The sequence below is a fragment of the Pezoporus occidentalis genome, unplaced genomic scaffold (genome assembly GCF_034315485.1).
Source record: "Pezoporus occidentalis ecotype Australia unplaced genomic scaffold, CSIRO_AGI_Poc_V1 ctg11, whole genome shotgun sequence".
Classification (NCBI taxonomy): Eukaryota; Metazoa; Chordata; class Aves; order Psittaciformes; family Psittacidae; genus Pezoporus; species Pezoporus occidentalis.
Genome location: NW_026912886.1, coordinates 4,017,734 through 4,043,429, shown reverse-complemented (window position 1 = coordinate 4,043,429; position 25,696 = coordinate 4,017,734). Strand labels below are relative to the sequence as shown.

The 25,696-nt window shown below is 37.3% G+C and overlaps 1 protein-coding gene across 9 annotated transcripts in view; it reads left to right on the top strand.

Annotated features, from left to right (window-relative positions):
• The window catches only part of TCF12 (transcription factor 12), a 169,706-nt gene that overhangs the window by 40,147 nt on the left and 103,863 nt on the right, over positions 1–25,696 (top strand). For all 9 annotated transcript variants that reach the window (XM_062627551.1, XM_062627559.1, XM_062627594.1 and 6 more), the window contains 3 exons: positions 8,235–8,308; positions 11,885–11,953; positions 22,464–22,566. In XM_062627551.1, coding sequence (XP_062483535.1) covers positions 8,235–8,308; positions 11,885–11,953; positions 22,464–22,566 — 246 coding nt within the window. The remainder of the gene's footprint in view (positions 1–8,234; positions 8,309–11,884; positions 11,954–22,463; positions 22,567–25,696) is intronic.

Below are 25,696 nucleotides of genomic sequence, written 5' to 3'. Positions count from 1 at the left end.
TCATAATTTCCTAAGTCAATATTTGCTATATTTATTCTGTTGTTTTTTCACATGTAGCATAGAGCTGGCCTACCACATCTCCGGCTTAACTGAACAAATGTGCTGTGCTTGCATTTATCCATTAATCGTTCTTCCCTGTTTAAATACTGACCAGATAAACTTTGGTTTGGAGTTAAAAGGTGATGTCTGATGCTGACATGTTCATATAATGGACACTTTTCCCAGATGAATTGAAAGAGCCAGAATTCTCTTAAGAACTCTGTACTCTTTTGAGCAAGTAATCGTAAGAAATCTTCTCTTAAAGATAAACCAGGGGGGCAGTGGTGGGGAAAAATCGGGGTTAGGGTTGGGTAAACATGAAAATCTTTTAAACTACTTTTGTCTTTGACAAGTTTTCTTTTACAATAAACATCAGATGTTAGCGTATTGATGTTTTACTGTGAGATGCTGGGATGCTGTGCTGCTGTTAATAGATAGTTGTTAGATTTCTGTAGCGTAGGGTAGCCAAAAATCAGATACAGGGATGCTGTGTGCATTAGCAAAGTATAGGCTTTCTTTCACATATTTTGAGGAAATGGCTTGGTCTAGATCTTTTGAAGATCAGACTTCTGTGATCTTGACTGCATATCTGTAAATATCTTTGTTTCCAATCATAGAAATTTAAATGTGGTATTTGCATTTCCTTGTCTATACTGTATTGTATATTGCCATTATACTTTAAGCTCAAAATCAAGGCTCACTAGGATGGAAGGTTTTTGTGTGATACTTTATTTCTCCTCTGGTTCACCTGCATGAACTCAGAAAAACAAAGTTCATGATGTTTCTCACAAATGTATCGTTTCCGTTCCTTTCCCCTCCTTCTCTCTCTCCCTTAACACACACACACACACACAACCGCACCCCCCCACATACCCCAACTGCTTGATATATCAGAGGGTCTTTTTTTCCTTAAAGGGTTTGAGTGTTAATTAATGTATTAGTGATAATCTAAGTATCAACAAGTACTTTTAATTTGTTACAATTGGATGAATTTAATCGTACATGTACATGACAGTCATCAACACTATGAAGGGATGCTCACAGGTTGATCTTGGAATTTGTTTTCAAGAGGGTCAGAGTTTGCTGGATGCAGTAAATGACTGAAAGCACTTTTTGTTAATGTTTTTAGACACGTTGTTAGAAAAGCTGTTACACTTGCAGTGTTTTCTTTGCTCATGAGGATGAGTGCCTCAGTTACACACTGTGTAACTCGGGCTGTATTGTGTTCTGGTGCCTGAGTTGGCTGTTTTCTGTACCGTTGTAATACGGTTGGTAACAGTGGCTGTTGACCGTGGGGCTATATTTGAGTATTTTTGGCCTGGTGTTTTCAGTCTTGTGACACTGGCCTTGGTTTGTTTTACATATAAATAAAAATATGTATAAATATATGTGTAGTAAAGTGTATGGTTATATAAAGCTGTTGAGTCATAACTGAAGTAACCACAGGAAAATTTGCCAGTTGAATGGATTATTATGGCAGCTAATACCGTAAAGCTGAGACTTGCGTGTTACAGCTCTTCAGTCTGATACTTCATGGTTCAGCACAGAGGGGCGAAAAAGCAGCATGATGCAATTTAATAGCAGTTTAACCGTGTGTGTGTTCACATATGAAGAAAAGCTCTGGCTTGTATCCCTGCTGAAGGCTGGATCTCTAAGCTGGTTTGTTGAATTCACATCTGTAACCAGAGAGGTTTCAATTTATACTGTGTCTGCACACATGTAAATATAATATACATGAACATAAGCATTTTAGGTGTTGGGTTTCCCTCCCCCCCAAGAATGTTAAAGCTTGTATTTATACAGGGAAACTTTTTTTAAAACTAATTTAGATGCTTGATTTATATTTTCATCATTAATTGTGCTTGAACTGTCTGAATAAACACACACAAATAATATATTGCATAGAGCTTATTACATACAGTATTGTAAATATGCTCTCTTCTTTGAGCTGTACCTGTTGTACTTTTTCTGGGAGGTTGAGTGTAGCAGTATGCAGTTTTCTGGTTTAGTACAGTTTGGGTGGGAAATGCCGGTTCCAGTGTTATTTTTGAGCAGATTGTATTATATTTAAAGTGTCCAGGTCATACCAGGTCACTTGCTGTGTTTGGTGATGTGATTTAGAGTCTGGGAAACAGAATAAGAGGAAAGAGAAGCAGGTTACTTCTGACATTTCTGTAAGAGCACTGCTATTACAGGAATTAGTAACCTAATGTTCTTACAGAATACATGGGCCTTATTACAAGAAATGAATAGGATTGTTTCTGAAATTAAGTAGTAATGGCCTTTTTTTTTTTTTAAATAGCAAATTATATTTAGTTTATGAGTGGAAACAAATCTAAAACATACTTTGCAGTTATACAGGAGCTCTGTTAGCAGTACTGACTTTTCATGTTAGACACTGTTAAAGTAAATTAAAGCTTTCATCAGTTTTCCTGAAACAGCATGATTTTTTTCCCATTTTGTTCTGTCTTTATACAATGTAAGTATTCTGTTGTATTAGGAAAAGTTCTTCCAAGTGTACACCCCAAAGTTTTATTATTCTTGCAAATAATTTTCTGTATGAAATACAGGCTTTAAAAAGCTTTCCATAAAGAGTTAATGCAATTTGCTGATACATTTTAGGATCCAGCTAATTTTTAACACCTGTCAGTGCTAATTTTGGTCTGTTTTTGCTGTTACTCAGGCAAGATGTGTACTTGATGTACATTTCTCCCATTTGAATAATCTTGTTCTGCTGAAGTTTTAATTGTGATTGCTTATTCTGGGGATAGAAATTAACTTTGTATAGCATATCTTATTGCCTATTCTGAAAATAATTTCCACAATAACTGGCATAGCGGATGTTTATTCTTTGCTATGTCAGATAATCGTGCTCTGGGATTCTCCAGGATAAACAGTGTTTCAAAAATACGGATTAATTTATTTACTACTAATAAGAATCTCTGTTGATATTTCAGGCAGTTCTTACAAACTGATCTTTACAAAGAAAAATATTCAAATGGAAGCCAGTGTTTTATGGGTAATAATTGAGATAACTGATGCCTCCTCAGGGTGGCTTCAATCCCTGCAGCGCTTCATTGAGCTTTTAAATGTCTGCCATTAGAGCTTGGTAGTTAACAACCTCAATTCTCATGGTTATAAACCTGACTGGGCAGGTGGGGAAGGATATTGAAAGGAATGGTTAGGCCCAGGAGAAATCTCACTTTTAGACCACCCAATGGAGTAAGTATTTGATCTGCAACCCTGGGGCTTAATACAGGGAGGAGAGGAAGCAGCATCATGCAATTGAATTAAAGTATCTCAGGAAGTTTCCTGAAGGAATTGTGGAGTCCAGAGTTTGTACCAGCCAACTCTGACTCAAGACAGTGTTTGTGACATATCCATTGCACTTCCATTAATCTTCTCTGGGGCAAAAGGTATAAAAAAGAGACACTGCCACTGGTGCTTCTAAGAAGAAGTTCTTTTTCTGGGAGGAACTTTCCATTTTGATCCAGACTTCACATCCATATGTTGTAAGGCAATTGTTACATTGTCCAAGAAGCACTATGGATTGAGATTAAATCTCTTTCTTCCCCTTTCGGCCCCCCGCCCTTGCTTGAAGTACTTCCTCTTGCCTTTCCTTTGGGGGTGGCTGGAGAGAAAGCCCTCTATTTATATAGTTAGAAATTGAAGTGGTTTGCCTTTTACCTAATTATAATGTTGCATCTGAATTTATCCCAATGGCACTTCAGTGGTTAGACTGTTGATAGGTTGCCTGGGTTTCATTTCTCTTCTCAATTTGATTAATGTCCTTAGCTTTGTATATTTTAAGCCCACCACATGACATCTATTGTCAAGCTGCCTTTGTTTTTGAGCACTGTCCCCTGTCTTCCCTGCCCCTTTCCTGGTAATATATGTGTGGAACTTTTATCTTTTCTGTACTAGTTTATCTGATTTGCAAATTTCAACTACTATTTTAGAATGGAAATCATTATGTTACTAAAAGTATTAAGTGTAATATAAAGTGAGAAATATTTTCTATTTGGAAGCAAGACGAAGAGGCTGAGAAATAGTCTTAACTTATTGAAATTTATATTTTTTTAATTGAAGTGGTATTTCTCCATCAAATAATTCTTTTTACATCCCCTTACTGGAAAGTCTAGACCTGAAATAAATTTTAGGTAATAAGTTGTATCATACTTCACAATAGACCTTTTACAATATAGAGTCTAATTGTAGATTGATTTGTTTGGGTGTCTAAGATGCAAAATACAATCAATGTTGTTATGGTTTGTGCTCTTGGTTTTTTTGCAATTGATTTCAGTTGTTGAATCTTATCTAAAGGAATATTATTACTCTGAAACAAAATTGGATAAAGAAGCTATGAAAGATAGAAACTCATACCTTGAGTACCTTGTATACAATCTACAATGTGATTTTTTTTGTCAAATCATTTATTTGATCAAGATCATAGCAGATGGTAACCCTATCTTGTTTACACGAACATGAGAGCCTGTGTCTCTTGAAATAAGTTTTAAATATGGTTGTCTTTGTCTTATACGAGCATGAACAACAACTTTCATTTCAGTTTGATTGTAAGATCCAATTTCTTTATTAGATAAAAGTTTGGACCTGTTTTTTCAGAATGAATGCATACATAGAAGTAATGAGGCAACAGGTTTCTTCAGCTTTTCTTCTAGAAGAGCTCGAAATGCTCACAGTGCCATCTTTTAAAGTGACATAAGCAAAGCCTTTTTAGAGTTCAGTGTATAAAGTCAGAAAGCACCCTCGTGACTGGCCTGGCCCTCCCAAGGTGAGTGAGGAGCACGCAGCCTTTCCTGCAGCCTGGCTGGGGTCCCAGGCTGGTGCTGTTCTCTGTCTGCAGGGCTGGCCAAGGGCAGGGGCAGTGTCCTGCCGGCCCTCCCTGGCACAGCAGCAGGGACTGCATTGGAGGTGCTGTGTAAACCAGGCCAGCCACAGGCTGCCAGCTATGTCTGCTCAAGCAGAGATCAAGCATACTGAATTACCCCTAGTTAAACTGTGGCCTATCTGCTGTACAAGTAGCCTGTTTTGATTGAGAATTATGAAATCAGCTTGAGCTATTTCAGTTGCTTTCCATTCTCAATGCTTGCCTACAGAAAAAAGGAAGTGGGGTTAGAACCTCATTATACTTTTGTCTACCTGACTGCATGTATCTGTGTTTATAACATACAGTCATTGTATTTCCCCCTTCTTTGCATTGCTAAACAGATTGAGATATTGCAGCCTTTCCATGTGCAGCATGGTTTTCAGTGCTCTGCACTTACAGCTTTCCTGTGCCCTTTAACATCCGTGAGGAATTGGTGGATACTGGAATTGGACACCACATTTCCTTGTGGAAGGGGTTATATGAAGGCGATGATTCCCCTAGTTCCTCAATTCTGTTTTGCATTTCTCAGGAAAATGCTTTAACCCTTTGACCCTTTTTTTTTGCTTTGAGACTATTGAATTTATTACCAGAGCTGACCCCTGTGTTCTTTCTTAGTGAGTGTTCCCGGCTCTCTTCCCATCTGGAATGTGTATTTTATGGTCCTAGTGCATTCCTGTAGAGCTACCTTTGGCTGCATTAAAGTGTGTGATGTTTGTTTGTGCCCAGCCTGTTAAGAGTTTTTTTTCTGGGTCTTTGTCTCTTGCAGCCTTTGATTGTTTTTCATGTGTCATCACTGGAAAATACTTTAGTGTACCAACCAGGACAGGTTCCTTGAACATCACTGTAGATATGTATCTAATGTCCTGGTTGAGGGTTGCTGTCCAGTTCTCCTCATTTGGCGTGTGGTATGTAGATGGGTACTGCGGGCAGCAGCAGCTTTGTTCCAAGTCAAATCCAGATGTCACGCAGCGGGAAGTCAGAGTGCTCGTGTTCTGTACGCAGTGAAATTCTTCCTCATAGCCTTCAAGGAGCTTCTAAAATGTGAATGTGTGTGCCTTGTGTGCAAATTCTGATTAAAGGGTAGGTCTAGATGCAAGCCTGTTTGGTGCATGTAGAAGAAGAAAAAACGCTGCCTGAGGAGGAGGAGAAAGACACCTGGCAGGAATAGGAAGTGTGTTGGTACTGCTCAGTACTCCAGCTAACCGTACTGGGCTTTTTTAGAGAACCAGTTCTGGGCACTATTTAGAAATCAGTTTTCCTCCCTATCTTAAACTGTTATATTTTGGTTTAGAGCAATTTGTTTAAAAAATTAATTTGCATAATTCAAATTTAGAATTATGAGAATTTTTAGCTATACATGTGCTGGTTTAGCAGAATTTTAACATGGGTCCCTATGCCCCACTAACTCAAATTTTTGAATTATAACGGTTTACTGGTCAGGGGTCATGCATCTAAACACTCCTTGCATACCCATTATCTGCTGACGTATTTCCTAAAGGGGTTGGTATAATGTACTGTGTTTTAGACTTTCCCAAACACTTTGTCTTGCAGGAAGATATTTTTCTTCCTCCCTCCACTATATTGTCTCTTTTGAAACTAAAGCACTGGCAGACTTGTTATGATGATCACTGGATTAGTAGCGCTGTTGTTTCTGTCAGAAAAGAGTCAGTTGTGCCAAAAGATTACTTTTGCCTTTGTCAGTGCCAGCCACGACTTTTTACTCAGCTCCTGGACCAGTTACAATGAAACAACAACAGTGCTGTCAGCTGCAAAGCAGTGAACTTCCACGGACTGCTGGCTCAATGTAGTGGTGGTTTTGCATTTCCAGCCGCGAGGATCTTTCCTGCAGTACACAGAAAGTGTCTGTAGCTTTCACCTGGGTGATTGTGCTGTGCACTCTGCTTAACAAGCCTTCTGCAGGCTTTGTCAAGACAGTATTTTGTAGCTTTGAAAAACACATAAAGAAAAAATTATTAGAATTTCATGAAGAAAACTTCATAAACAGAAAAATATTACCATACTGTTACTCCACAGGTAGTTATTTACACTGTTTCCTTGCATTTTATTTTGTAGCGTGGCCAGTCTGAGAGGCATGTATGAAAGTTTTATAGATTCAGTATAAAATTAGGGTTTAGGGATCATAGATGGAGTAACTTGCGCTCAGTTGTTACGTATAAATTGTGACACTTTGTTCTTATTTATAAATCATTACTTTATAAAGCTTTATAAATACTTTATACTATATATCACATAAAGAATTTATGCTTTATATCAAAACTCCTTATGAGTTTGAGTGACAGGGAAATAATGAGTTGTTTGTGTAGGCCAAAGCATGTGGAAGTCTGCAATTTAGGATGGAAGTGCTCCTTCCTGTTAAAAATACCTTGTGACACAGATAATCAGGAACTTGATTACTAGAATAGTAACCTTATCCTGTATGAATTGGTTACAGGAATTCAGATACTTTTACAGTCAGTTGTTTTGGAATGTGGTTTAAAGATGGTTTGACCTATTTTAATAGAAAGTAATTAGAGAAATTTTTGGCAACAGTGTTTGTAATTGTTGGCTAAAACACGGGGTATAAATTGTATGTGTATATACAGGGGATATTTATTCTGATACAGAGTCTAAAGAACTCCCTATTTTTCGTTCCCCATTCTCTTTTGAGCTGTAAGCTGGATTTGCATAAAGGGAACCGATTCTAAAAGAACCGTTACAGATTCCTGTTTTACGAGGGCAGACACCATGAGTATCTGTGGTGGTTGGGACTGTTTTTTTAAGCCATTGAAATATAACCAGTCTGTCTTGATTTCTTCCCCCTTATGCTAAAATATCTTGCATGTCGCATAAAGAACAAGCAGGGGAAATAATTTTGCACATATTACAATACTTACGCAAGTCATGAGAGCAAAAATTTGATAACAAGGATACGTTTCACAGTATGTGCTGCAATACTCGCTGCTTAAGATGAAGGATAAATCAGGCTGTGCATAAAGCCACGCTAACGTCGCTGTGCTTGTTTTGTTATTGATGCTAATTTCTTATGGATTGGGTAGGGCAGACACTGTAGATTGGCAAATCATCTTGACTTTTTATGCTCCTGTTTTCAGCAGCTGCAGGTGTCCAAATGAGTAGGTTGCTTTGTAGCCAGCTTCATTAACAAGGAAACTGTTCATCTTAAGTTTTGCTTTTAGAAATACTGCTTTAAATATATGGAAGTGGATGAATTTGTTTTCAGGCTGCATCAGAGTACATTATGCTTTTGCTGTCTTTTCTAACAGGCCTGTGTTTTTCTTTTTATTGCTAGGTATGGATGAGCGAACAGGTGCCACATCCTGGGGAACAAGTGGTCAGCCAAGCCCTTCGTATGAATCTTCAAGGGTAAGGTTTCCATATAATAATACATAGGCAAAGTATATGGAAATGTGCGGTGAAAATCAGCAAATGATTTGGCAGTATAAGATCCTTTAAATGACAGATTAGCATCTTTTAGAGACTCTGACTTTGATATGCTGCTATAGTGATTCAGATTTCTAAGGCTAAAAATTATAAAGGTTAAGAATTTATGAAAAGAGATAACTGTATACTTGAATGATGAATATCTGTTTTATTTACCTTGTGGTCGGAAAATGAAAATATAAGTCAGTACTTACTCAGGTGTGTTTATTTGCAAAGCGTAGGGAACATTTTCCATTATCATTAGCCAGCTATAGGGTGTGTTTGTCATGTCAGAGAGCGGCTTTTCTCTTTAAATACCTTTCTTCTGTTCCCATTCCAGCCTCATCCATCCTGCTTATTGAGCTAAAGGTTTTTGATAGTATCTAAATATCCTAAAATAATACTGCCTTTTAAAAAAACAACTCACTGGTCAAAAGCAAGCTTTCTCCCTTGTAAATCACATTCCCTTTCATATTCTCAATTTTCTTTTTATGAATAGCTACTCCCTGAAAAAGCCAGTGAGCTAAGTACCTGATGAATGAATTATTAGAAACACACAGCAGAACTGATGGGCCTAGTCTAAATACTCTGTTGTGATTTCAGTACTTGTGAGCCAGAAAGCTGTGTTAGCTCTTTTGCAGCTTTCTTTTGCTGTGGAATAAAATGGATGGTATGCAAGATCTTGTCCAGCTCACTGGGTATTGTTAAAGCTGCTTTCTGACTTTGGAAGAAAGCATTAGGAAGATTTTATCGTGAAGTCCTCATTTTTCCGTTGGTCTTGGTAAATAAATTATAATAAAAAGATTGGAGACCTTTATGGTTGGTGGAAATATTTCTGTGAAACATAGAAAGTAAGCATTGTTTGAAAACATCCTGTGTTGTTGATGAGCCTTTAGATGCTTTTTCTACATTTGAACTGGAATCTTATTACGCAGCTTTAAGTAAGTCATATTATTTGGTGTTTTGACACTCATTTATGATGTTGCTGATCAGTTTAAATCAGTCATAAATTAAGATGACCTAACATGATTTTGAGCTTGTAATTTATTAACTATATTAATCACTTTTCTTGTTAGAGGATCAGCCAGCTAACATTCCAATATTGTGAAGTCAGGGTGCTGGGTGTGTTCTTATTGTTTGGGTTTGGTTGGGTTTTTTTTTGTTTTTGGGTTGGTGATGTTTTTGTGTATGTGTGTGGGGAGGTGTTTGCATAACAGAAGATTATGTCTAAGAAATTCAAACACTGGTCAAGAGCTGAACCCTCCACCAACTATACCATTATACCCTAAAGCTGGTAATAAAAGCAGATGTTAGTGCTCTAACAGAAGTTAGAACTATAGAAGAGGTTGTTGCTATTTGGGGTGTATTATTAAGAAAAGCAAATGTAAATGTAGGTTTGCCTTGAGCCCTATGGAAGACTTCTGGAAAAATAGATCTTAAATTCTTACACGGTCAGGTGTGTGTCTGTGTAACTTGAACTTAATATAGTATATATGAAAAAAAGGGGTGGTGGGGGTGGGACAGGGTGAGATGGGGGGAGGAATTACCTCCCAGCAAACAGTTCTTGCGGAATCATAATTTATGATAGCACAGTTTCAGCTAAAGCCAGTTGGATTCTAACCAAACTGAGTATATTGTTAAGAGTTCATGGAATCTATCCCCAGAATATTATTGAAGCATTTGTTCCTCTGCTAAGTTCAGAGTTTTTTCTCTTACATGCTAGTAATTTGAGAGGATGCTGAGAGTTCATTCTGAAGCACCAATTATTTACAGCTTGTGATGGTTACAGGATTTTTTTGAAAGCAAATCTGTTCATTTTTGTTTAAACTGGAGCATACAGTTTCAATAAGTCTTTCTTAATTCAAACTAAATACATTATAAATTATGTTTAATTTTAGACAATTGGTAGTTAATGCTGATTTTTTTTTTTTTTTTTCCAGAAAGTTACAGACTTTGAAAACCTGACATGTAGATTTATTTCCCTACTTGTATTTGTGGCTGAATTTAATTATAGTATAGTTTTGTGTGCATCAATATAAGATTTAGAGAGAAAACCAAATACTTGCATGAAAACTCTCTCGATTCATAAACTAAAAGTGAAATAATAAGGTTCACTTCTTCCTTCTGTCTCCCAAAGCAGTGTTTTGTGTTCTTTGCCTTCTCTTTTTATAGAAAAAAAAAGTGATTTCTTCCTGTAGTTGTAGAGTTTTCTTCACTTAAGCAAAAAAAAAACCCTCGTCAAAAGGCATCAGAAATGATAGGGGACAGTACCCCAATAGTCCTAAATTCTAGTGAAAAGTTATTATAAGTTGAGTATCTCCACAAGTGTCTTTGTACATTAATTTTCTTTTTGGAAAACCTGCTAAATGAGATAAATGCAAGAGCAAGCCTTAGATTAGATTAGACTGCCCATGGAATTTCTCCATAGGGTCAGTTTCACTCTGAGCCGTTGGCTCACAGTCCTTGAAGGTTCTGATCTGTTTGGCAGCAGTTCCTGATGGGATCACTGACCAGGTAGTGGCTGCTGCTAGGTTTAGGTTTTCCTGAGACACCAGTGTGGTTGGGTTGTCTTAGGAGGCATCAGCCTCTGGTGCTGGGCTTTAAGATTACAAAACATGTGCATCTCCTTCTTTTATGTAGGATATTGTCTTCCTGTGGTGAGGAGTAAGTCCTATCCCACAGGGTCAGGACTGATATTATGCAGCATCAATGTGAAGTGGCTATCCAAAGGAATTCAGAGATTTTGGCTGATGAATATCATCTTTGCCCAGGCCTTCAATACACTTACAAATTTGATGGGATTGAAAAAAACCCAACACAGCAATTTTCTTTAGAGGCCTTGCAGGAAGCAATAAAGAATGGTTGTCTGGGATATTGTTTAAATGACAACAGTTTTATTTTGAAGAAACCTGAATTCCTTTCACAGGAAAACTCCATTCCAGTGTTTTCCCCAGAAGTCATGAACACTAGAAATACATTGAGTCTGTGTACAGAATTGGTAATGCTTAAGAGGCACAAATTTAATTCATCCCATGGCCATGTTCTTTTGCAAAAAAGTAGAACAAAGGAAATTCTCTTCTGCATTGAAATTGCTGAAAAAGCACTGGACTTCATTTACCAGTCTAAATGAAGTTCACGTGCATAAATTTGAGGTAAGATGTATGGTCTTTATTTTTTGATTTTCTTTCAACTAATGAAATGCTTTGCACTCCTACCTCAGAATTTTGAGTGAGTTTTGCTACTTCATGTGCTGCCAGATCGGATGACTTTGGGGAAAAGCTGAAATGAGTGTATGGGTCTGTATTGTAAGAATATAGATCAGATTTTCTCAGGAGGCAGGGCACGTGATACACTTAGCCTTCTACATTCCTATGTTATTCCTTGTGGTTAACGTACGGAGTCTAAATAAGTTATAATTGTTTTACATGTTCAACTTGAAAATTCAGTGCTTTTTTCCCATAATTTCAATATAGAATGGTATTCTTGTCCTAATTGTTCTTACTGCTTGCCTGTTCACAGGAAAATGGCAGTCTTCATGGAAAAAGCTCAGACCTCTCCACAGACATAGAAAAGTTGAAGCCTCAAGAGGTACCGTTTCTTCTTTTTATCTGGAGTGTGGTAATTTATTTTTAAATCTGCCTGCAGCCTGCTACTGGGGTTTTTCTTTAAAGGTCATAATACATGGACCAAGCGATTTAAGAATTTAAATTGTTGTCACAGTATTGGCTGGAATTTCCAAAGGCACATAAAGATAAGCAATTTCCAATTAAATAGAATTGGAATTTGGTGATAGTTAAGTACAAACCTGTTAAAGCTAATTAAATGAAATGGTGGAAGACTGGCTAAAAGAGATGTTCCTTTCCCAGCTCTTGCTGAAGGTCTGTTCAGGTCAGTATAGATGGTCTGATTGTGTCCAGCAGTGATGCTTAAGAAAGAGTGTGAGTATAGGTCAAATATTTTGCCATCTTTACTGTCATACTCTCCTGAGACATGCAGTACTTGGGGGCTTAGGAGGTTTCCTGGGCAAAGCTGACTGTTTGGACATTGTTCTTAAAGCTGTTGGTGGAATTGTTCTCTGCAAGTTTTTTTATTTTTATTTTTATTTTCCTGACTTTGCATACAGTTTTGGCAATAATTACAAGTGTTTCTTGGCAAAAATATTTATGTTTTTGCTTAAGCATGCTGATCAGTGATTTCACTGATTTCTACCATGTTCCTGTGTTCCAAATAGTAATGATTGGTTGTTACTGATGTGCTTAATTTTGTTTTGTTTAAACAAACATCTTTATTTTACATGGCACTTCTGTGTCTCTCCTCAACCAAATTGAAGAATCACAATCTATTGATCTTTGCTTGAATAGTAACTTCTCCTAACCTGTGGTTAGTTCTTGGTGCTGTTCTCTGAATTTTTCTGCTTTTTCTGAATAACCCAAAATTTAGGGTGCTTATGAGTACTTGTACTAGTCGAGATGAGGGTATACCATCAATTTCTGCATGACATAGTAATAAGCAAGAAAGGAACAGAGAATGAAAGTATTAAGTCTTGATACTTTGACCATCACCTAGCTCTGATGTTTCAAAAACTGTGTAGAAATTTTTGTACAGTTGTTACCACATTGTTATGACATTGAGTTATTTTTTACTGCATTCATTTTGTACTCATTTACACCAGACTGTCTGCTGTTTTATTACCAATTGCATGAAGAACTTGCTTTGCAATTCTGCACTAACTTTAGTAAGGGTTATTTTAGAATGGCTTTTTGTGATCAGCAAACTTCGCTATGTCTTTGTTTACCCAGTCTTTTTGATTTATTCATGTAAATGTTAAAGAACACTGGGCTGAGTACATTTTTTGGGGGAAGTGGGGAAAACACATTGGTAACTTCACTGTGAAAACTGGTCATATATTCCTGAGCTTGGGGTGGGGCATTCATGTATTTTAATTTTGTGATCAATAATTAATTCACAAAAGCTCCTTCTCTTGTTTTCTATAGCATTTTATTTTAAGAATCTCTGGTAATACTGTATTAAAAGCTATCAAACTCTTATTTCAGTAGTGTTTTAAAGTCATATTGAAGGCTGAGAACCCCTGCAAGCTTGAGAAAACTTTGTGAGAGCCTTGGTTTTCATTACCTACTAGTTAAAGTGTTGGAAAGCTGAAAGAACAGTTTGTATTAGTGTTAGAGTTGGCTGTGACAGTCTTAAATTTGTGAAAAGGTGCAAGTTGAGACATTAGGGATTTCTGTGAGCAAAATCTCTTTTGCATAGGCCAGCTGTTTTGTTAGAAAAAGGAACAACTTGAAAATATGTCTCTTGTGGGAGAAAAGTAGGAAAGCTTCATTTTTTTTTATTTTTTTTTTAAAGGGAGTGGTGATTAGCAAGTGAGGGTAATTCTGCACGGTGCTGATGGTCTCCCTTATTCTTGAATGATTTTAATGAAGCCCATATACAAAACCATGTCACTATTTTCTGTCTCCTGTGGTGCTTGTTATTCTTCCAGCTCTCAAAGCTTGCTTTTACTTCTATATATGCAACAGTGGTGGTTTTTCAGTGATTGTCTTCTGGTTGATGTGTGCAAGTCCCTCCCTTAGCTAAGTGTTGTATTTTTGCACGTGCTCATAATCCTTTGCATTAGAAGGGTAGCTGGCTCTTAGTGTTTGTTGCAGAGGACTGTAAAGCTGCTTTGTGGAAGCCTTGCTCTACTGAGCTCTCTGAGGCAAATTCTGAGGTGCTTGAACCAAGTGGCATGTTTGCTGCACTGCAGCATATGAAAATTTCATCTTCCTGTTGTGAGATGATTCTGAACATTTTAGCTTTCCTACTTTATTTGGGAGTTGTAAATTATACTCATAATGTGGTAACAGAATGGTGTTGCCATGTTTTTTTGGGATATACATTGCCTTTAATTAAACATCTACCATAGTTTTTATTGCGGTGTGGCTAATGATTGCTTTTATTTCATGAAGAATCCTGCTCTCTGAGGTTTTCTTCCATTGTTTTGATTTTGTTGTAACATGTCTTTGCAATAAGAGGAGCAAGTTATTTTTTAATCTGTTTAGATTGCTGTCTGCAAACCAAGCAAATCTAAAAATATTTTTCATAAGACATTTCCTCGCTGGATGGTCTTTTTACATAAACACACATCATTTAAAACCAAAAAAAATGTAGCATAAATTAGCTGAGGTTGTTCTCTTCCAAAATCTGAACGGTGAGTGTTTTAAATATCTTCCACCATGTACATTGCACTGAAACCTGAGTGTACATTTTGAGCTGATTTAACACGGAAGGTAGCTTCAGTATTGAGTATGCAGTTTATCCTTCTTTTCATTTACATAACTCTGCTATGTATCTACTTGAAGCCAGAGCTGAACAGATCAAGATACTGCTGCTAGATTTAGATGGCTTTGTAGCATTAGTCAACAAGCTGTCAACAGGTAATGACGTGTTGTACGTAAAATACTCAGACATAAATTGGAACGTAAATACTGTATACCTCAATTATTCTTCCCTCCCCAGTAGTACTTTTTCATTTGTGAAGAAGTCAAAAAATAATAATGAGCTAGCAGGTTTTGAGATAGTGTTTTATACCTCTTAATATCAGGTACTTTTAACAAGAAAGGAGACTGTTGAAATAGCAAAACAAGAGGGATACAGACATACAGTAAGCATTATCAAATCTGTTGTATTTGTGTCCTTTTTGTTTCTGTTAGTGAGGGTTTTTTTTTGTGGGTGATGGAGGTAGTTTGGTGGTTCTTCTGGTTATTTGCTTTTTTTGAGACGTTTTATAAGTAAGCAGATGATTCAGTGTAAAATCCAAGGTAAAATTAAATATTCCATATTCAGTGCACAGGACATGTTTGCAAATGCAGCTTGCTTTGTAATCTGATTTATTGGGCAGCACTTCTGAAAGCAAGTTCTGACATGTAAGTTCTGAACACTTTAGGTAGGTTTTCAAGTATTGTCTCTAAGCATTTATTGATAGCATATTGGCTATACCGGTATTATTTTATTTCCTGCTTTATAGCCTAGATAAGAGCTAGAAAAATCTGCTTTCACTCCATACTGGAGAATTGTGTTCTGGTTTTTATTTTGTTTGTTTTTATGTCAGTTACCTATCTATTGAAATTATTACTGCGATCTGTTCACAGACTTGTTTTCCATGTGGCCAGGGAATTGTCCCATTTCATATCATGTTGATAATTGTCTCAGGAGGGGTTAGAGAAGTGTAATCGGCCATTGGTTCTATCTGTTTAAAATCTGATTTATGATTCACCAAGTTAACTTATTGGAAATTGATTTACAACTGGAGAAAATAGTAATTATTTCAAAGTAGATTCTTTGTTCAGTGTGTTGTGCCCCCCTCTCCCTTCCAAAGGTCTACCAGGTTAAATAAAGTAAACCGTGTTTCAGTTGTTCTCATACTCCATTCCTGCACATGTAGCTTTCATCTATTTCAATTTGATGTGTGGAAATAAGAGAGATGTGAAAAATTACATTAACTTACAAAGCACGTAACTTCTTATGGTGATGCTTGGAGGGTCCTTGTGAAAGCTCTCTTGACTTTTCCCAATAATACCTGAAATCTGGGGTAGTGATACCTGCTTCTCTCCCTCACCCCGGTGATAGCAGGTTACCAGGTAACATATAACGCTATGTTTCTGTCTTTAGGATATTGTAGTGGAATGTTAATACTTGCTGATAGTGAAAGGGAACCGGAATTAGAACTAGAAAGTGTACAGTTCCTTGTTTCTGTTGCAGTTGGGTGATCTCCATCAGCTAACTGCATTCATTCCTCTGTTCAAGAGTTATACAGGTTTTTGCACAGTAAAGCGAGATGGGGCTGAAGTGCTGCCTGTTCTCAGCAGGCTGGGACATGGCATGCATGGAGTCTGCAGAGCGAAGAGGTGCTTGTTTCATGGCACATCAGATTGGGTCTTCAGCTCGGTCTCTTAGCCTTTGCATGTAGCAGGTAACTGGCAATAATATGAATGAAATGATCTAAAGGGTGTAGGGAGTCTAGCATTCTTATCTGTCCGTTCCATACACAATTGCCCCTTCCCCCCTCAGTGTCTGGAAATACTCTTTCCAGAACAAGGTGGTTGTTTATTTCTGGAAGCATACATGATCACATAATCCATAATCTTTTAAATTAGCTAGGACACCTTGGTATGGCTATTGCCCAGAGCCTTGTGTCTAATCTTCAGTCAGTGACTCACCACAATGTTCCTGGGCGTAGTCAGTCTCTGCATCTTGCTTTCTTCCCCCGCTCCCTCCCCTCTTGAGTATTTTCCCCTCTTGTTTGTCTTCAGAATCTCAGATTAGTTTGGAGAGGCAGATAATCCAAAATAAAGTGGATTTCATCAGTAGATTCATTGTCATTCATTTATACATTAGTCATTTAGATGACTGTTGCCTGATTCATATGATCATAACCAAATTTAGCTCGGAAGAGACTTCAGTATTCCTGAGTTTTAAAGAATGTTTGTTAGTTAAGGTCAGAAAACTTGTAAAACTGAAGGAATCGGAAGCAGCCTTTATTAATCTTTTGGCCATGTCAAACTGTGAAGTCAACCATTCATTTTAGTGAAAATTTAATGGCTTAAGTTTAAAGGCAGTAATTGAGCTGTACTGTCAGTTGCTAAAATGGAAATACCCACTTACTGATCTGGCAGCTTGGTCATGAGCTACAGCTGGGTCTGATTTTGGTCTGGTTGCAGAGACTTCTGTAGGAGAAGGCCTGGGGTAAGGGAAGAAGAACAAGAGAAAAACGCCTGTGTTCTCTAATTTCATGGACTTGGACAAATTAAATGCTGAGGAGTAGTTGACTGTATGGGAAGAAGTTGTTCCATGAGGTCAATAAATGCATGAGAAAATAGTGTGCCATGTAGTTACAGTGTCTTCAGTCAGTTTTCAGGTTTTACCCCGAAGTGGAGATAGGATGTTGTCCTTATTTAAAAAACAACCAACCAACCAACCAACTTGAGTTAGAGTCAGGAGTACAGTTTTTCTTAAGCATGGACAAATCCTGGTGTGACTTCAGAAAATAATTACTAAGAGACAACAGCTTTATGTTTTTGAAGTGGAAACAAAAGGGAGAGGGTGAATCTTCCAGAAGCCCTGGAAGCAGTGCAATGAAAAGGGGTAGAAACAGTGAGCTGAGGAGGCTTTTTGACTTGTTCTTAGGTGAGTTCTCTGAGTGACTTAATCCAAAATGTCAGAACTTTAATAGTCGTTGAAAGACACTGAGTTTTAGGAGGTTCATTACTGTTTGATTTTGCAAAATGGGGCATTGACTCATTGTATCAGGCCTTCCCTTATGGTGTGGTAGGATAAATGTGCTGAGGGAGTGTGTTTTCTCTGTTCTAGAGAAACACATTCTGTAAGATAATTTTCAGGTGTCCTGCATACAGCTATTTATGATTTTGTAAGCAGTCTCATTTTCAATTGTTTTAGTTGTGTTAGCTTACCTGTGCATGGGACATCCTCCTGGTAAAGCCTAAATTACTTGGACACTTGGGGCATCTTACGCAGAAGAGGTAGGAATGAAAACTGTTGCAACTGTTGTTGGGTTTTGGTTGGTTGGATTGTGTTTGTTGCTTAGAGAACATCACTGTAATCCAGTGAAATACCTGAAAATGTGATAAAATGTTACAGCATTCAACACTGAGAGTGCCTTTGCTACTCAATTACATTGCAGAGCTAATTAGCAGTAGTCTTCCAGCTGCATTTCATGACAGGTATTATTGATGGATGATACTTGTTGCTTTTATTTGTAGACATATCTGACTTTGTCTTTCTGATCACAAACATGCAGTCAGATTGAAATCCAGGTGCAGAGTGACTGGTGACAACATTACAAAATACAGCAGCATACAAGGCAACAGTCAGCCCCCATTAGAATTAATTGGGGCTCTGTGCTATTGTACAGAAAGAGAAAAGGTTTGCCTGCCTTTGGCTAAACTTTGCCTTCCTGCTTGCTTTTGTAGTAGCTCTGTAAGAGACAGTCTAAACAAGATGTTTTTGAGTTTACAGTTATGGCATCTAATCATAGCATCACAGAATGATTTGGGTTGGAAGGGACCTTAAAGCTTATCTAGTGTCAAGCCCCTGCCACAGGCAGGGACACCTTCCACTAGAGCAGGTTTCTCCAAGCCCCATCCAACCTGGCCTTGAACACTGCCAGGGATGGGGCAGCCACAACTTCTCTGGGCAGCCTGTGCCAGTGCCTCACCACCCTCATAGGGAAGAATCTAAATCCCCCCCCCCCTTTCAGTTTAAAGCCATTCCCACTTGTCCTGTCCCTTCATGCCCTTGTAAAAAGTGCCACTCCAGCTTTCTTGTAAGCCCTCTTTAGATACTGGAAGGTTATCATAGTCAAAACCAGCTTGCTTTCTGTAGACAGAAAAATGTCCCCAGCTATTTGCTGTCACTTCAGAATAGGGTGCTCAGAACAGAAAATAAATTTATCAGTAACTCCTATTTTGCAGACTTTTTGCTAGTTATTTGCTAAATACTCAAACTGTGTGCTCTGATGCATGCTAATCCATTGGTATGTTTGCTGGGGAGGAAAGCTGGCAGAAGTGGGGATGTGTACTCAGCATGAAGTATCTCCTTCCAGCTTTTCTGTGTCAAGCTTGCCTCACAGGTAACAGTAGGTAGCAGTGCTCCAAAGGGCTTTGGAAGCCCACCTGTGGTCCAAGAATGACATCACCAGCCTGTTCCAGCAGAGCCAGCTCAGAGTATGTACCACTGAATAGCTCTTCCCAAAGGGGGGAATAGCTTTTGGCATAACTGATTAGCTTCTGTTTCTCCTCGGAATCAGTATCTAGCTATGATCAAGTGAGTCCCCTTTCAGATGACAGTCTTCAAAATAGTCATGAACTGAAATTTCTGTCCTTTCTCAGAAAGAAAGAATGAGATTTGCCTGTATTACTGAGTCTTCTTTAAATCATAGATTTGAAAAGGGGCTCTGATAGAATATGATGCATATAAATCTCCACCACCACCACCACCTTCTGTTGTTTTTGCTGTGAGAGGTGAGTTCATATGCCAATTGATGATGTTTTATCTTTGTTACTCAGTCACACAGGTGGGATATACTTTTAATAAACCACTGTCCTTTATAGGTGCTGCAGACAGAGGTTTTAAGGGTCTCGACTGCATTCCTCTTTAAGCAGTAAACATGTTGTCCATTTGTACTATTGTATTTGTTAAATACATTTTTAAACCTTGATTGTATGACTGGAAGATTCCAGTAGCTTTTCAGAAGCTATTGGAAGCTTCTCAAGCTTTTATCTATGACTGATTATAACTCTTCCCAGTAGAACTTTATGTGGTTTATTATGTAAGTTAACAATACAGATGTAGAAACAAGGAATGGTATCACAAATGCAATTTTATTTGAAGTACAGCTTAAATGTGAAGAATGCTCTGAAATACCTCTATGTAATTTAAATCATTGTCCTTAGTATTCTTCAGATTTTGCTTAATTTTCTTTTGTGAAACGCAGAAGAAATTCGTTAAAACTGTGGTTATTTTGTATGCATTTAATATGGGTGAGTTATGTGGGAATCAGTCCAGGGTTTCTAAGAACTCTGCTGCTTGAGCTGCTAATCCATAACTCATTACTAAAACTCTGAATAACTCATGTCATGGTTGATAGCCAGGTGAAGACCTCTTTATGTAGGTCTACTGTAGATACAGGCTGAGAGAGGTTACACTTTGCACAAGTGTAAATTCTGTACCGCATGACAAAGAATAAAATGCCTGACATCTAATTTTAGGAATTTAATCCAAGCACAGAAAAAACAATTGTGCTTGTGTATGCTGTAGAGCATTTTCCCCCCTCTATAGTAAATGTTCTGTTTTCTGTGGTTTTAGTGCTGTGAAGGGCTTGAAGCATTATTTCAGGTAGATGGAGTTGATTTGTTTAGTGGTGTAGAAATGTAATTTTGATGCTGTGGTAATTGGTTGCAGGGCATTTTGGGAAACAGGTTATGAAAAGAATGTGAGGTAAAGGATTATTTGAAAGAATTCTGACAGTAGAAGGGAGAATGTTCCTTTCTGTGTAAACTACCCATCCAGTTCTCCAATTCATCAATTAATTTTTTTTTTTGGGGGGGGGGGAATATGCATATTAACTTGGGGAGGGGCATTACTAATCTTTGTGTGTTAGGGGGGTTGTACTGTATGATGTATAACCATGTATGAAATGATTCTTGTTACATTTCCAGTAGTTCTATTATTTGTAAATAAAGATCTCTTGAAGATGTCAGTTCTGGGGCTCATCTAGGTACCACTCCTGGATGTCTGAGATGACAGATCTTTTATTGATAGCGTCCTTTCTAGTTTTTTACTTAAAAAATATATATATAATTGAGGTATTGTCTTAGGGGCAAAGGTTTTTAAAACCCCCACAGTATAAGCAGAGAGCCAAATAGGAAACTACCTACCTAGAAGCTGTATTTTTAATTTTTTTTTCATTCAGCAGCTTTAATTTCTTTTTTGTTTTATTTCAGCATAAAAATAAACCACATGTGGTGACCTTAGCTAGGAGCCACTCCATTTCCTCGGCAGCTGCTGCTGCATGCTGCTTCTCTGACAGACAGAGCTAGGTCATGGTTACCAGAGGACACCCTTGTGGTCATAACCAAGTTGTAAATGTCACTAAGATTGTTTCTGAATGCCTATCACGTGTGTATCACTGATTCTGAAGTAGATAAAGTCAGCTGAAGATTCATATGGGAGTTGGGACTCCCAGAAGATTCCTTTTAAAGCCAAATAGCAGCAAGAGTTGTGACATGCATCCATAAGCAGCAGTAGTGATTTGACAGTTATTTAGCCCTCAGTTACTAGCCCTTTGGTAGAACTGACAGCACGCCTGCAAAGATAGTGAGGCCTGTTTCAGCCCCATTAATGTTGTCTTGAATGTGAGCCTGTGGTCTGCAAAAATGATAAATGTTCAGTGATTGATGATTTTATAGTCCCAGGGCACTTGGGATGGTTTCTGGTAGCTGTGAACAGTTTCCACCTCCCTCCCCTTTAACTGGGCCTGAGCTTTAGGTTTCTCTCTGCCAGACTTAGAGAAATTAGTAAGTGGGAATTATAAGATTCAGTTAACAAAATGTTTTTCAAAGCTTTGGCTATAAAGGAGGTGCAATTTTGAGTGTCAGGTCTGTCGTGTTTTGGTACAGAGTAAGAGATTCAGTGCACATCTGATCAGTCTGAATGTCAAATTCTGTATTCATATCTTTATATGGAAAAGCTGAAAGCATTTTGAAATGTACAAAAGAATTTTAAGTAATTGGGTTAATTAAATAACATGCGCATCCAAGGGTTTCTGTGGTTTCTGTCTCTATGCCTTTGGTGCAAGCTTTCAATAAGCCAGTGTTTCTGAACTGGGAGAGGGTTGCTCCAAGCCTGCTAAGTTTGCTCTACAAATGCTAGAAAAGTGCAAAACAGTTTTTCAGTTTGAGTGCTTGTTTGCAAATTGGGTGACAAAGTTGTTTATTTGATCACTGTTTGGAAGTAAACCTTTTGTCAGTGAGCTATGCCATTTAGTAATGTGATAGGGTCAAAATGCCTATTAATCTGTAACATTAATAGCAGCCTGTGAGGGGAAATGAATTCCTTCTTCTCATTTACACTAACATTTTTTCCTAATGTTAGGAAAGTCCTTTCTCTTCCTGACCTTTTTACTGTGTTTTATTAATGCAAAGAGAAACCTTGGTGGGGTGGGGGAAAATCAGTTTGGGGTTCTCCAGACTAATTCCGTTCTCTCAGTGGTGAGCGACTTATCACTAAGAGGATTCAAATATCAACATATCTCAGTATTATTCAATTTCTAGAAATACTGTCCACAAGGACACTGCTTATTAGGAAATTATGTGGTTTCCTTTTGATGGGGCAGAAAGAGGGGGAAAAGGTAAAATACGGGCAGAGAGTAATTTCTGTGAGATAGACGCAAAGGCAACTTTTGTGATTAATGACCGATTGTGACTCCGCACATTTAATTAGGAAAGTGTCATTACACTCAATTAACAGGGCTGCCAAATAATCTGTTTAATACTCTGGTCTCTTTCTTTTTTTTTTTCTCTAGGGTTTTGCAGACAGTCCTCATTACAGTGATCACTTGAATGACAGTCGATTAGGGCCCCATGAAGGATTGTCCCCGACACCTTTCATGAACTCAAATCTGATGGGTAAGTAGGTAATTCTTTACAAGTATCCCCTCAAAGCCTCTTTGGTCAGAAAGAGACATTTTTCATTCCCTTGTCTAGGCCTGACATGTCAAGCATCTGGAAGCTGCTGTTTCTCATAGCAAGACTAGCTTTCCTATTGAAATCTTTTTATGTTGGGCAAATTCCTCATAAAGGCATTGGGCAGGAGTTTTTTGAAGAAAGAACAACCTAGATTTTCTTGAGTCGATCTAGAAAGCGTCTATATTTATATTTGATTTTTGCATTTCTTGTGTGAATTCTAAATTATTTCAAGACTATCCCTTCACTTTTGTGAGAAGACAGCTACAGAAATTTTTAATTTGAACATTTTTTAAAAAAAAGCTTGTTTTTCTAATGCTATCTAACTGAAGCACCTACCAATTTACTTTAGGCTTTTCTTCAGTTAATAATTTGAGGTCTTGCCTCTTATTTTTAGTTCTCTGATTTCTTTGTTATTTGTTGTGCTAGGAACATTGTCACTTCTAACAAATAGCTGCAAACTCCTTTTTTGCAAGGCAAATGTTGTTACTGCGTCCAAGCCTGTGGGTGTCCAACATTTTCTATTTTTGAAACTGGCAAAACATGCAAAATGTGTATTACATGGTGGGTTTAGGTATTGAAAGCTTTTTCTTCATTGCCTGAGCTTGTGCTACCTGAAATGTGTTAATGTATTGATGGTATTTTTTGAAACTCTTCTCCTATTCCAGTTTAGAGCTTAAAAATGTTGATTTTAAAGTATTTGTTGCTTGGCAGTACATGGCTTTGGCACAGATTTTTTTTTTTTTCTTGCATCTTAAACCTAGGGATAACTCTGAATGTTTGTTCTGAGTTTGTACATTTAGCATTGTTTCACTTATATATTCTGTCTTGTAGACATGACCTATTTTGTGATGGCAGTATTGTCCTTTTAAGACATAGCCATGGTAATCTAAGTGGATTACCTAAATCCAAATCCTGGTGGTCTGCAATTTCTTTTGAAAATCTTTCTACTTTGCTCAGTCTTTGTTTACTACTTTTAATTTCTCCCAAATAGAGGAGACAAAGCACAGCTATTGCTGCAATCAAAATTTTGTTTAAAACTCCATATATAAACCTAAAACCATGTAAATTGAAAATGAAAGTGTCTGTAGTCTTTGTTTAGAGTACATGTCAATTGATCGATGATACTTATATTTGAAGACAGTAAAGCTATAGTGTAGTTTCCCTTAGTTATTTTGTTAAAGCAGAGTAGAGCGTCCCCCTTATTTGGTTTCAAATATTTTGTTCTTTCTTTAAATAGAAGACTAAAAAGGCAAGTTCCTTTGATTGCTTCTCCAGCGTTTTGATCAGTAGCAGGAATGAATGGCTCTAGGCTTTGTAGTTGACACTGATTTTTATTTTGCAAAAATGCATAGCAAAGTTTTTTGTTTTTCTTTTTTTTTTTTTAAATTTGTATTGCCAAAGGTTAACTGTTCACTTAATTGTTCATGGCTTTATTTTGGGCCATCCACTTTCTAAACAATATATGCCTCTAAATACCTGAAGGAACTGTCTTCCTAGTTCTTCAATTTTATTGAAGAGATGCCTAGGTAATTCCATTAGACATAATAAATTACATCCTTAATACGGATTTGAGAAGAAGCCTCCATTGAGATTGTTTTGTAGAGAGATCTAATGAATTGCAAGATGTGTATGTGTCAGTTGCCCAAAGTAGTTGTGAGCTGAAATAGTTTTGTAATGCTTTATGGCTAACATTTATAGATTTTATTTTGTTGGAGCAATAGTACTTCATTTCAGTCCATATGTAGCAATGAATTCTAGAAAGCTTTCAGTATATATATCTAAGAAATGTACACCTCAAAACTCTGTGCTTTTAAAAATATTCCACCTGTGTTTTTTTGGCTTGTCAGAACAAAAAATTATATTCATTTTACTTATGTTACAGTAAAGGATGCAGCTTTGTATATCATATTTTCACATCAGGAATTTTTGCAGTGTATCCAAACTTGATGCTGAAAGCTTGAAGAGAGTAATGATAAAAGCTACATAGAAACATTGAGTAGTAGTTTTCTATGTAGTATGTCTGTGTTTATATCTATTATTGAAAAGAAAATGAGATTTCTTGTTAAGTTTCTTAAACTGTGTAATTTTTTTTTGTGTGGCATCAAATTGCAGACACATTCCTATAAACAGCATGAAAACATCTATTTTATTAGCTACTGTAGATGATTTTTAGTGCATTGATTGATTAGTCTGTGATGTTAAAAGGAGATGGAGGCTAAGACCATGAACTTGATGAGCTTATAGGCAGTATCTCACTAGGCTAATAGAAAGATGGAGCATCTGGGGTTGCGTGCTGAAGATCTAAGAAACACATTCCTTCCCAACTTTCTATCATGACTGAAATACATCTCTGAAATAGTTAAAAACTATTAAAAAAATAGAAAAGAAAGAGAAACAACATATTTCACCATTGCTGTCAACACTTAAGAGCACCATTAAAAGAAAAAATTGTGTGTCAAGGGGATGTTGTTATTTTGTGTATTATGTTCAGCCGTAAGCATATTTGCCTGAAGAGATAGCGTATTATAAAGTGGCACTGTCTTTCATGATGGAGCTCTCAAACATTTTAATGATCTTGTACATTGCAAAAGAGGGAAATTTTGTCTAACAAGAGTTGATAATGATTCAATAATGAACAATTTACCACAGAAAGATGCATTTCCATATTCATTTAGATATTTTTTGAAGTGTTTTGCAGAGGAAGTAAAGCTATTATGTTGGATTGGTTAGTGTTCTTCACTAATGAATTCCAGAATTATCCTGTTGATTTGTTAGTATAAAAAAAGAAGGGCCGTTGCTCGTATTCTAAGTAAAACCACTGAATCCTCTTGGCACCACCATAGTCTGTTTGTATCCATAGAGATATGTAGAAAATCAGGCTAAGATATATTGGTGGTATTGTAGCTCCATTTAGACTGGATAATCTTTGCTTATTCGACACTTTCTGGTTTAATTACATTCTAGAAAACTGTTCACAAGGATATGAGATTCTTTTCTCTGTAATTATGCTGTCTTTTAGTCTGCTGCTGTTGCAAGTAGAGGTCAGTTTTCGCTAGGGCCCTTTGAGTAT